At 39.1% G+C, this 13,672-nt stretch overlaps 1 protein-coding gene across 1 annotated transcript in view; it reads left to right on the top strand.

Annotated features, from left to right (window-relative positions):
* The window catches only part of CXCL12 (C-X-C motif chemokine ligand 12), a 242,630-nt gene extending 229,756 nt beyond the window's left edge, over nt 1-12,874 (top strand). The window contains exon 4 of the mRNA XM_077259451.1: nt 7,698-12,874. Within this exon, the coding sequence (XP_077115566.1) occupies nt 7,698-7,713 (16 nt within the window). The 3' untranslated portion in view covers nt 7,714-12,874. The remainder of the gene's footprint in view (nt 1-7,697) is intronic.
* The last annotated feature ends 798 nt before the right edge of the window (nt 12,875-13,672 follow it).

Genomic DNA, 13,672 nt, shown 5'->3' with positions numbered 1-13,672 from the left:
CGAGATCAGTTAGGGGCAGGCTTGAGAGATGCAATGTTGAAACAGGCCTTGTGAGAGCACCTATGGGTAACTCTGCGCATGACATTTTTAGAAGTTGGGGCTGAGGCGCGTGTATGTGAGCAAGAACAGGGGGTGTCAGTCCTGGCAGGGAAGGTCTGGAGCAAGTAGTTATCTCTTGCACTGGCAGCCAAGCAGAGCTGGGTGAGAGAACTACTGAAAGGACTCCAAGACATCCAGGGAAGAAATATCCAACTTTAGGAGGAAAACTTCAGTACCACAACACCCCTCTGAAGGAAGAACTGGGCCAGAGTCGTGGCAGGTAACGAGACCTACTCTCAGAGAAGCTCAACCCACTTGCTACAATTATGGAGAACTGGGACACTTGGCCTGGGGATGTGTCTGGCAGGGATGACCTTTTCAACATCGTCCATTAAACTAGGAGGCTCTGTGGCAGAGGGACGCCGCTCAGAGCCTGAACAGTCAATAAAGAGAGCAAAGAGTCCCACAAGTTTACTATCCTAGTGTCCTCTTGTATGGGCCGAAATGGACGGACGGACTGTTCGCTATTTAGTTGAGAGTAACCACGATGCCAGAGTCATATTTCAGAAGACAATTTTACAGAGACAATGAGGCCTAAGTGAGGTCCCATGATTCAGCTGACAGCTGCAAGCCAGTTGCCCATCCCAGACGCAGGGGTGGTTTGGATGCAAATCACCATATGTGGTAAAAACATGGGTCAAAAAGGAGTTGTGTTAAGTGTAGGGGACCCTGGCAGTGGCCTCACTGTGTCTTTAGGGATGAACATGTTAAAGGAACTTTGAGAGACTTCAAGCGATGGAAAAACCTTGGCGAAAGTGGTAGTCCCAGACACAACCAACCTTGTCTTGCCACCAGGACAAACATTGCTCACTCTGCCCATCCGAGCCTGTACTCCCCTGGAGGGGGTTGAAGTTCAAATTGAGCCATCTTATATGGAGCAGTGATGGGTAGCATGGATGGCTAAATACCAGTATAAGATCTCTTACCAGAAAGGAGCTGAGAACACCCATACAGATGCTTTGTCCAGAGAGACACACGAGCGACCTGGACCCAACCGGGATGAAGAACTGGAGGCTGAAGAAATCCCTGTGTTCTGACCTTCCTCCAGGACGATCGCAGCTATGAAGGAGCAGATTCAGATGTCACTCAAAGAATGTACCCTGGGGTGATCCCGTGATGAGTGGGTATGACTTCAGCAGGAGGCTGGAGAACTTGCTCAGATAAGGCAGTGGGTGGCCCTGAAACAGCTGCCCAATCAAGGAGAGACGCCCTGTTCACAGGAACTTTGCAGATCCTTCACTTCAATTGCGGAATGGCTTACTGTATCGGAAGATCCAGCTAAACCGAGAACTGGGAATCACTTGGCAGGTGGTGTTCCCCGAAACACTGCTTCATAAAGTTAACCCCACAAGAACTGTCCTCACTGTTTTTGCTGTTTTTTAATCACACCCACAATTTCACCATTGAGCTATACTGTTCCCTGTTTAACCTGTTTCCTCCCTGCATGGAGAATCCCACTGTTGATTAAAACTCAGTTAACCCTTGCTGTGTTTCCTGCCTGTCATTGCATCCCGCTACCTGCTCACACATGCTTCTGGAAAAATGACAAACATGTGGGTGCTAAATGTGGTTTAGCCACACTGTTGCTCAGAAGGGAGAGGGGGGCACTTGGATATGGGAGTGGAGAATTTGCAGAATTTCTTTTTAGAGGCAGTTAGTGATTTTGCTTTTCCAAAGCCTTTGTGCTTCCAGTAACGTGGAAGCCCCCCCCCTATATTTCCATTAACAGATGACAGTCATGAGTGAGGGCTTGCTTTTTTGTGGATTGAGTTGAAAAGCTTTTATTGGGAACAGTTTACATACAGTAACATTTATGATAACATTTATCCGGCGCTCTTTGTTGAACACGTACATCAGGGGTTCCATCTAAATCTGTGAGTGATGTGACATATGAAATCCCCAATGGATTCATTCTCTATAATGAGGTAGCAGAGATACTCTGAACTCCATCTAGCCTCTGTTTAACGGTGTCCTTCTTTTCAGAAGTGCACAAAACTGTGTCTGACAGCACTTTTATACAATCCTAAAAAGTCGGACACCGCTGGATCACATGTCCTATGGCATCCACAGTGCCTCCATCTGCCTCATTATAGGGAATCTTCCACCGGGGGTTTTGTCTGAATCACATTCAATGCTCAATGCAGAGCGCAGGATAAATGTGCGCCGAGCCTTACTGAGATCTATGGGAGGCAGAATGAAAAAATCAACAGCATGTGAAGAATTAGTTTTATTTTTTACACCATTCCTCGTGCAGTGTAAGTGATATGGCAACTTTATTCTTCGGGTCGGTGCGACTAACTGCGATACCAGATTTATATCGGGTTTTTATGTTTGGCTTCTGTCACACATTAATGCTTTTTATTGCAAAATCTAGTTTTTGCATCATATTTTGAGAGCTATAATTTTCCCAGATTTCTGCTCAGAAAACAGAGTCATATGACGGCTGTTTTTTGCGGACTAGTTTTCGTTTTTACTGATACTATTTTTGGTCACATAACATTTTTTATCGCTTTCTATTCCAATTTTTTTGGGGGGCAGAATGAACAAAAAACAGAAATTTAGGATTTGTTTTCTGTTTTTTTTTAAATTCCTTTCCACGTGTGGTACAATTGATAAGGCAGGATTATTCTTTGGGTCAGTATGATTACAGCGATACCCAATTTATATCTTTTTTTATGTTGCTGATAAGCGGCTCTATTTTTTGCGGGACACAATGACGTTTTTAGTGGTACCATTTTTATTTACATTCATCTTTTTTAGCGCATTTTATTGTACTTTTTGTTCGGTGGTATGATGATAAAGCAATGTTTTTTTACTTGTTTTTTATTTATGTTTTTTACGGTGTTCACTGAAGGGGTTAACTAGTGGGACATTTTTATAGAGCGGGTCATTATGGATACCAAATATATGTACTTTTATTGTTTATATTTTTATTTGCATAAATACATTTATTTACTGGAAAATATTAGTTTTTTAATTTGTTTTTCTTTATATGGGAGTTTTTAAATAAATATAAATAAATATTTTTATACTTTTCAAAGTTTTTTTTAACTTCTTTACATTATCCCATCCTGGGACATTACTGTATAGTGTCAGATCACTGATCTGATACTCTGCAATGCTTCTGCCTGCAGAGTATCATATTAGCATCTGACAGGCAGGGAGGGAGACATGTCAGAGTCTGCTCTCAGCAGGCGCTCACAAGCCTCCTTCCCTGCAGGAACATGAAGGACTCCGCGGCCATCTTGTAGCCCGGTGGTTCTCCATGGAGATCATCTGGACAACGCGATTGCATTGCGTTGTCCTGATGGATGCGCAAAGGGAACCCATTCCCTGCACAATGCTTCTCTATGTCACTACTGACAGCAGCATCAGAGGGGTTAAATGTCCACGATCGGTTTTAACACTAATCTTGGGCATTGCTACAGGGTGTCAGCTCTCACACAGAGCTGACACCCGCACCCGATTAAAAAACAATAAACAAATAAATATATAGCACCTCCGGACTGTCAGGAAAAAAGGGATAAAAAAAGTTACCCAGGCTCATACCCCAAAAGAAAACACATTCACTTTACTTGGGTGCTGAGTAAATGTATAATATTAGACCAAGAAAGAGTGGAAAAAATATGTTTATATTTTTTACAGCAGGCACACTTTGTGAGTTAAGCAATTGTTTTTAAATTTCTAAATTATTGAAATTTTTCTATTAAAAAACAAACAAACATGGCTTGCCAATCTGATAAGCCTCTAGAAGTCTGCACAATTTCTGGGATATCCAAGCCTTTGTTTCAGGATTTTTCTTTAGCCCACCCCCTGGCTGCTGCAGTCTTCACCAGTGTATAAAATGGGGCTGGGCATTTTTTTCTGGCAATCCTAATAAATCGAATCATGAAATGTTTGAATATTTGGTGCCCTTCAAATTGGAGGAGATTCAAAGCCATACTAAGTGGATTGATCTGCTCATCTCTAGTTGTCATATTACACCTTCACATATGTGTGATATATTTGTACAAATGGCCCATAAGTCATGACTTTCTTGTATCACTTATAACCTTAATGCCACATTCACGCCATTTTTTTCCGGGATTTAACCCTTTAATTTAATAGCTAGAAACACCAAATTTTACACAAAGACACTTGTTACATTAGTAAAGATGAATATGTAATAAAAAAGGGATATGAGATGGTTTACTGTATGTAAACCATGTCTCATATCCTGTCGGGTTTGTGAAGGAGAAAGGAAAAGCCGGCAATTGAATTACCGGCTTTTCTGCTATCTAGCGCTGAATTAAATTATATATATACATATATATATATATATATATATATATATATATATGTGTCTCACTGACACACACATATATATATATATATATATATATATATATATACCTATTCTATGTGTCCACATTTATTCTACCTATTCTATTCTATTCTGTCAGTGTGATTTTACTGTACACCGCACTGAATTGCCAGCTTTTCTATAGAACACCAGTGCGTATTTCTCGCATGGTCTGTGTGTAATCCGTATTTTTCTCGCCCCCATAGACTTTCATCTGTGATTTTTTTTTGCGCAATACGCTGACAAACGCAGCATGCTGCGATTTTCTACAGCCGTACAAGACCGTATAATACGGATCAGTTAAATACAGCAGATAGGAGCTGGGCCATAGAGAATCATTGTACCGTATGCAATCCGTATTTTCTACACCTCTCATACGTCCATAAAACTCGCTAGTGTGACGCCGGCCTAATAGAAACACGTTGCCTCTTCTGTATTTTTCTCCCACTCCTGGTTTTGACTTACAAATACTGATGTAAAATACTGACAAAATACTGCACGTTTGCACATGGCCTAAAGGATTATGTCTATATGTTGCTAGTTACCTGCAAACATAGTGGTAACTTTCAGGTAAATACTGATTTAAACATGTTCAGCTGTTTAACTAGAAGAGGGGCTAAAATAAGTTATTTTTTCCCTACAGCCCTATTACTTCCAGTCATTGTTGAGGGGCAGGGGGCTTCAAAGTCAGCATTCACTGTACAGTGAGCACGCTGTAATCTTTTCCCCTGCACCTTGACTGACAGTCTGCTTTGTTATTGTTTTGGTAGGATTTAACAAAATAACTGCAAAAATATTGAAGTTCTACTGCATTTGCCATAAAAAAACACACACTGTAGCTGCAATGTTTACACTATGTTTTAAAGGGATTTTCTAGTCAAATAATATCCTCCCTTTGCAGTAACAAATACAGCAAATGTCCGTGTGTTGAGATAATCTTATAAATGTGCCCCTGCTGGGTACTGTGTAATGGCTGAGTCTGACCATGCAGGAACATGGTCTGATCATACTACAGCTCCTGGGCAGGGGGGAAGCAGAAGAGTATACTGAGAGCACAGCATGGGATCATACAACCCCTGGCAAAAATTATGGATTCACCGGCCTTGGAGGATGTTCATTCAGTTGTTTCATTTTGTGGAAAAGAAGCAGATCACAGACATGGCACAAAACTAAAGTCATTTTAAATGGCAACTTTCTGGCTTTAAGAAACACTAAAAGAAATCAAGAACAAAAAATGTGGTAGTCAGTAATGGTTAATTTTTTTTACCCAAGCATAGGGGAAAATTATGGAATCACCCTGTAAATTTTCATACCCCAAAATAACACCTGCATCAAATTAGATCTGCTCGTTAGTCTACATCTAAAAAGGCGTGATCACACCTTGGAGAGTTGTTGCACCAAGTGGACTGACATGAATCATGGCTTAAACAGGAGAGATGTCAATTGAGACAAAGGAGAGGATTATCAAAATCTTAAAAGAGGGTAAATCATCACACAATGTTGCAAAAGATGTTGGTTGTTCACAGTTAGCTGTGTCTAAAATCTGGACCAAATTCAAACAACATGGGAAGGTTGTTAAATGCAAACATACTTGTAGACCAAGGAAGACATCAAAGTGTCAAGACCGGAAACTTTAAGCAATATGTCTCCAAAACAGGAAATGCACAACAAAACAAATGAGGAACTAATGGGTGGAAATTGGAGTCAACGTCTGTGAGAACTGTAAGAAACCTCCTAAAGGAAGTGGGATTTACATACAGAAAAGCTAAACAATTGCCATCATTAACACCTAAACAGAAAAAAACAAGGTTACAATGGGCTAAGGAAAAGCAATCGTGGACTGTGGATGACTGGATGAAAGTCATATTCAGTGATGAATCACAAATCTACATTGGGCAAGGTGATGATGCTGGAACTTTTGTTTGGTGCCGTTCCAATGAGATTTGTAAAGATGACTGCCTGAAGAGAACATGCAAATTTCCACAGTTAATGATGATATGGGGCTGCATGTCAGGTAAAGGCACTGGGGAGATGGCTGTCATTACATCTTCAATACATGCACAAGTTTATGTTGATATTTTGGACACTTTTCTTATCCCATCAATTGAAAGGATGTTTGGGGATGACTAAATCATTTTTCAAGATGATGATGCATCCTGCCATAGAGCAAAAATTGTAAAAACATTCCTTGAATAAAGGACACATGAGGTCAATGTCATGGCCTGCAAATAGTCCGGATCTCAATCCAATTGAAAATCTTTGGTGGAAGTTGAAGAAAATGGTCCATGACAAGGCTCCTACCTGCAAAGCTGATCTGGCAACATCAATCAGAAAAAATTGAAGCCAGATTGATGAAGAGTACTGTTTGACACTCATTAAGTCCATGCCTCAGAGACTGCAAGCTGTTATGAAAGCCAAAGGTGGTGCAACAAAATACTAGTGATGTTTTGGAGTGGTTTTTTTGTTTGTTTTTCATGATTCCATAATTTTTTCCTCAGAATTGAGTGACTCCATAATTTCCCCCCTATGCTTGGTTAGGAAAAGTAACCATTACTGACTACCACATTTTTTGTTCTTGATTTCTTATAGTGTTTCTTAAAGCCAAAAAGTTGCCATTAGAAATGATTTTATTTTTGTGCCATGTCTGTGATCTTCTGTGATCTGCTTTTTTTCTACAAAATTTAAACAACCGAATGAACATCATCCAAAGCCGGTGATTCCATAATTTTTGCGAGGGGTTGTAGACGCTGCTTTCTGTGAGGTAAAAATGCTTCTCTGCCTGTTAATAAACATGTTTTACTTCACAGAAAGAATCATTTGTGATCCCCTGCTGTTCTGTCTGTATATTCTCTTTTGCTTCCTCCCCTGCCGAGGAGCTGCGGTATGATTAGACCAGATTATCTCAGTGCAGAAACATTTGCTGCTTATTTTACTGCAAAGGGAGGATATTATTTGACTGACACCTTTAGAACTATTCAAACGTTGCAGCTACAGTGTGTGTTTTATGCAGTGATTGCAGTATCTCAGCACAAACTTTTTTCTACACATCCAATTGTGGAAATTATTTTAATTCTAAGATCTATTGCTTAAGATGTACTTTGTATATGAGTAAAATTTGAGCAAAATGTTTAAAAAAAAAATCAGTAAGCAAACTATGCCACTATGATAATATGTGGAACCACTCGATCGTTCACATTTATATTATATGAAGCAGTATCAAACCTTTTCCGAACAACTCTTTCTTATTTATCAACAGGAAGGTGAAAACTTAAACTTTATCTCAAATGCTGGAGCAGAAGACGTTTTGTGAATTATACAGCACTGATTTCTTGCAAACCGGGCACAGATTTCCAATTGCACACAGTATTCCAGGTTATATTGTGCTTCTGCTATATATATATCGTGAAAGATGAACACTTCCTTAATGGAAATTCCAATACTATTGGCAGAATGGACAGCTGCACTGATTCTACTTCAAATTTCTTCTTGGTTCTTCAACTATGGCATTTAATACGAATACAGAGATGCACAGAAAAGGGTAAAAACAGGGTAGAGAAGAATGAAAAAATAAAGGAAAAACATAAATAGCCTTGGCTTGCCTTGTTAACTTCGCTACTCCCTCCTTACATGTTTAATAGTAGAAGGATAATAAAACCGACCAATAATTTAGATTTTTTTTTTGCAGCAATGCTAATATTAACTAAGCTTATTTCAAAAGTATCAATAATAATATACATCAGAAAGCGAACAATCCAGAGTGCGTCTAAGACAGCTATGGGACCCAATATATTTTATATGAGGAACTGATATGGTGCTAAGTCTACTAGTACTCTTGTATTCTTCTATCATTCTATCTTTATTTTGCTAGATATTGGCACGAATAAATCTTTCCTTAGTATAGAAGTGCACAACTTGGTTTCCTTTGCGCCTAGGATATGGGCCTATTTTAATAAATAAATTAGACAGATGTGAAAAATTAGCATTTTCAGTACCCACTTTTTAATTTTTGTATCCTTTAGCTATGCACCAAAATTCATTGGATTCACTTTGCGAATCCCCTAGTCTGGCTTAATCGGGTCTCCGGAGTCAACGCCAGATTACTGCGGTGGAGTTTAGCCCTACAACCTCTGGACTTCACCATCCACTACAGACCCGGCAAACAAAACGGTAACGCCGATGGACTAAGTCAACAAACGGAACTTGTACCAACCCCATAAACTTCGGTCATCCCCAAACCGATCCGTTAAGGATCAGACTGTGTATGCCGATCGCATCGCTGAAAAGGGGAGCCGTGTTGCGTGTTACGGAACCCCTCTGCACTCAGAATATGTTGTGCAGTTATATGTATGTATAATAGGTTCCATGTGAGATGCATGTCCCTAATGCATCAGCCCACAGGCTGCGCCCATGGGCACAGGGGTCAAGATATCCCCCTTCTGACCTCTCCCCACCTTTGTAATTCCCACAGTAAATATGGGCAGGCTCCGGCCACCTGCGGCTATTGTAATGTATGTCTGGCCTGCCGCTTTTCTATTGGCCTGCCCTCTATACCTGTGTGATATATTCTGTGTCCTGTGAGTAAAGTGTTGTCAGACTGGAAATAAGTTGAGAAGCATTGAGCTTTTATATGCGCCCATGTAACCAAGAAATTCCAGCCAGCGTCTTTCATTCAGACTCCAGCCAAAGCAGAGTGGACCTCCTGAAACACGGGGTGGTACTGAAAGAGGTACCCCATAATGGTAGAACCCGTTACAGGCTCATATCAGCCAAACCAAAGACTCCGAAAACTGTACATTTCAGGCTTTCAGAGTTTGATCTCAGATACTGGATTAATAAAGAACAGAGTGAAAATGTCTGAGCAAGCTTGTGATAAGTGTCCTTACAGAGAGCTGAAATAACAATGCACCCTTCAGTAGTCAACATCTTGCATTTTCTAGCAAGCATGTTTTGATTTAACGAATTGCTAAAGAAAAAGTTTTAAGTTTACACCATTAAGAAATATGTGTAGAAATGCTTCTGGATGTTGTTGTCATAATTAAAGATTTCTTTGCTAAATTAGAGTTTGCAAGAGCAGACATTTTCTAAAAAAATGTTCCCCATTACAGTCAAACCCAGAGATTTAATATAAGGAACAACAGCATTAATTTTGAAAATTGTATATTGGCAACATGGCCTAATTCATATAAGTTGGTACTATGGTATCCACAGAAGTTTATTAAGCTCCATTGTACTTACCTGTACAAGGCTAAGAGTACACGTCTGTGCTGTGTGCACATGGCCTGTATACACTGTTAATACAATATATTGCAAAACTAAACAGCGGAATAGTGCACAAACATTGCACGTGCCCCCAAGATACATAGTTTTAGAGCATAGGATCTAATACCCACATTATGTGACTTATGTCTATGTCTGTTTTCCTCCTATACAAATCTGTCATATTTTCTAGATTGTCTCCTATAAAATTAAATCGCTACAAATTCCATATTAGAAGCCTCTTTTTCAAATAAACTTACATTTATGTGTACTTTATATTGAACATTCATGCAGAATACAACAACTGGTTCCTTGGCAAAAAAAAAAAAAAAAGTGCTTTAGTGATACAGAGACAACCCGTAAGCAAAAAGACACCATCATTTTAATACATTGCCTTTTATTTCACATTTTCCACTCGATGCAAATTTCAAAGATGCATATTAAAATGTAGTTATCCCACCACTTGCTTTACTTAAAGCTTTAACCCTGTTGGGCCTGGAATCAATGAGTTCTGCAGTGATTTGTGGACACTCCGCACACTGTCTACAGGAAGCAGGTTTTTGTTAAATGCATAACCCAGTCATATTCTATAGGTCAGGTGACTGGCCCATGGAAGCTTTTTTGCCAACCTTGGATCTTGGGTCTTTTTAGCACTATGGCAAGAAGCTCCATTTTCCATAAACAAAGTAAATGTTTTGCTCAACAGCCATGCCAAGAATATTGTAAGAATATCTTTTTCCAATGTATAAATATGTATTTCGGAAATAATATTGCACACACACATTCCACAAGCTCCGATCATCTTAAGTGTGTCTATTTACTAATGGATTGGCATGTGGCAGTATTGGTTCTTCCTTCGCCCACTCTGAAGAACAGTGGCAGCAATAAATGTCTGTATTTAAAGTTGCCACTGCAGTTTTAAATAATAAGATTGTGAATGGGAACTCTATGTGTTTAATCAGCAATGCCAAGACAGCAAATGCATGTAAATGGAAATGCCATTATTGTCTACCTGGCAAAAGTAGAAACCATGACCTTATGTCTGAGGGATTCTAAGAGCCCTCTAACACATAAGAAGACACCAGTACCATAAATAGCAGATGTTGGATGGGGTCCTGTTACATATGGGTCCAGCATATTCAAGTTACGTCTCTATTTACTGTCATCAAGTTTTCTGTGTTCTGTCATCATGGCTGATTCATCAGTTGTATTCACATACGACAAAAAAAAATATTTGATTTATAAAAATTATTTTTAATCAGAAATAAAATTAATTTAAAAATGCAATTCTGAATAATAATAAAATGAAGTGTGGCTGAATATCCTCTTATTGTAACAATGCTTGTAAGTCAGAGTCTGAAGGTCTAATGTTCTGTTATTAATGTAAACACTTTGATCACCAATATATGTAATTTCCGTAAACCTTGGCTGTAAACCATAATTGTGGTATTATAAACAGGAAAGTACACTGAAAACACTGGATTAATGGGAAAAGTGCACTGCCATATAAAGTGTGTAATGAGTTGATTTTCTGCATTCAACTAAATGTTCCACTGTAACCTCAATAAATGTGAAGTACTCCATTCACAAATATATTGACTGGTATTTTAAAGTTGGTACATGCAAAGCAAATTGTTCTCCACTAGAAGGAACCTGTCAGGGGATTCATGCTGCCCAAGCCACCGGCAGCAAGGATTGCAGCATGGCTTCACCATTGCAGACAGGTATGTTAGTCTCTGAAATGCTCCAGCTCATGGCCGTCTCGTTACCGTCCCAGCGATGCTGAAGCATTTAGGTTAGAAACCTGTCAATCAGCTGCAGTAGGGCTGAAATAAGCCAGATGGGGGACATACCGAACAAGTCTGGTCTCTCTCTGACTATGGTCTCTTGCTGGATCATCAAAGTATATTTTCTCCTAAGTCCTGGAGCATTTCTGAGAATGCTACACCAGGCTACCATCATGCTGCCAGTCTGTTGTTCATGCTACCCATGGTTTGAGCAGCATAAATGGCCTGACAGGTTCCCTTTAAAATGTAGTTTTGCATGTCTCGAGATAAATGAAGGTTACTAATTTATTCATATCTAACATATTAAAATTTCCTTGGTAAGACAATCATCTGTGCTTTGTTAAATTATGTTTTCTTTTTTTTGTGTTCATTGATGAACAGTTATTAGTTGTTTTTATGCCAAATTCTTCCAAATTAATTTTGTCCAAAAGTGCAAAATGGTTTTTGACTCTGTCTTTGACCTGTTTTGCAATTTTTTCTTAGTGCAGAAAGTCACAGGTTTTACAAAAATGATGCAAAATTTGTCTCAAAATAGCAGGACTACATATTATGTGCAAATGAAAAATGGGCCAAAAACGGCACAAATGCAATATTAAATTGGGCCCATTGTGTTCACAGTTTCAGCTTAAATCTTGCATATAATATTACATTTTCAGTAAGAAATGGTGGAACTTACAGTATATGAAAAGTGCCAACTACCTTTTAAAATTTTCTTAAAGGAATTGTCTCAAATTATGAAATGGGTAAAATTGTAAAGTACTTGTAAAAACAAGCAACTTATCTCTTATATAAATATCTTTTGTTCTCAAGAATTGAGGGATTTAAAATTTGATAGTATACAGTTCATTGCCAAGATTACTAGCCACCATGCATTCTCAGAGTGGCCAAATACCTAGGCGCAGGGAGAAGTGCCACTTGCAGGTTCTATGCTTTACAACCGGCAAAAGGCGTTTTGAAGCTGGCCATATCGCTTTAGTCCCCATGTGCTTCTCCCATGCTGCAGAGGCAAAGTTGTACTCAATTTGGTCCAGCAGGGTGACCTTGCCATTGGCCTGGACTGTTAGTCCTGAGAAGCACAATGGCCCTGGAAACCAGGAAGATGGGACATTGCACACCAAAAGCGTGATCATGAGAAATCCCATTTAAGGAAAATTAGTATGATTCTTGGTTCTACTAAATAACACTTGACATGAAAATGTGGCCTTTAAATGGTCATATAAAATACAGACTTTTCTGACATATATGTTACGCATCTTTTTACAGAGAGATACCAGGGTAGAGTGGCTTTTTGATATGCACTGCTAATTTAAACACAATCCAAAATATCTCAGGAAAAAGTGGTTTAATGTCAACGCGTTTCCGAGTCCATTTGACTCCTTTCACGGTTTTGGTGGTTGTCCTGAGGAAGGAGTCAGATGGATTCTGAAATGCGCTGAAATTAATCCACTTTTTTCGTGAGATATTTTGTATTGTGTTTAACTTAGCAGCACATATCAAAAAGCCACTCTACCCTGTTATCTCTCTGAAAACACTTGGATATTGGATATTGCAGCAGCTGACATTTTCATCTCATCAGTGGTTGTGTCTTACATAACCCTTTGTGGTGAGCTTAAACCTTTTTTTATCCTCATTGATTTACCTGGATAAGACCGTATTGCGCTTTTCTTTTTTTTTTCTATGCATCTTTTTATGGCAGTTTACTCAAAATAGCAGCAATAATGCAACACTGTTGCCACAGATTTGGAGAACTACAGTGAGAAACCAGATAATAGCTGCAGTATGTGAATGCGGCCTGAGGTTGCACCCCAAATGCCAAGAGGGAACAGACTGATATCAGATTATTTGTACACTTACAAAAGAAATGACTAAGTCATGGTAATAAGCTGAGTTCTTAGAATTGTTATTTGGAATGTATTTTTCTAAGCAGAAATTTCCAAATGGGTGGCCTAATTTCTATAGCATATAAATGTAATTATCATTTAGGTATCATAAAGTCATTAAAGTATATTTTTGTACTATTATCATCAAGTGAGACATTGCTCTGCATGTACAAACCTGCACTGAAGTGCCAACATGCCAGAGAAAGATAGATTCTGTCTGGTCCATGTTTGCATTCTTCTGTGCATCAGATCTCCCAGATAATGTGAACAAAGACTCCAGGTAGCATGAAGGCAGCTCCACCTATGTA

The sequence above is a fragment of the Ranitomeya variabilis genome, chromosome 4, assembly GCF_051348905.1.
Source record: "Ranitomeya variabilis isolate aRanVar5 chromosome 4, aRanVar5.hap1, whole genome shotgun sequence".
Classification (NCBI taxonomy): Eukaryota; Metazoa; Chordata; class Amphibia; order Anura; family Dendrobatidae; genus Ranitomeya; species Ranitomeya variabilis.
The sequence above is the reverse complement of the archived record's forward strand: the minus strand, read 5'-3'. Positions and strand labels throughout refer to the sequence as shown.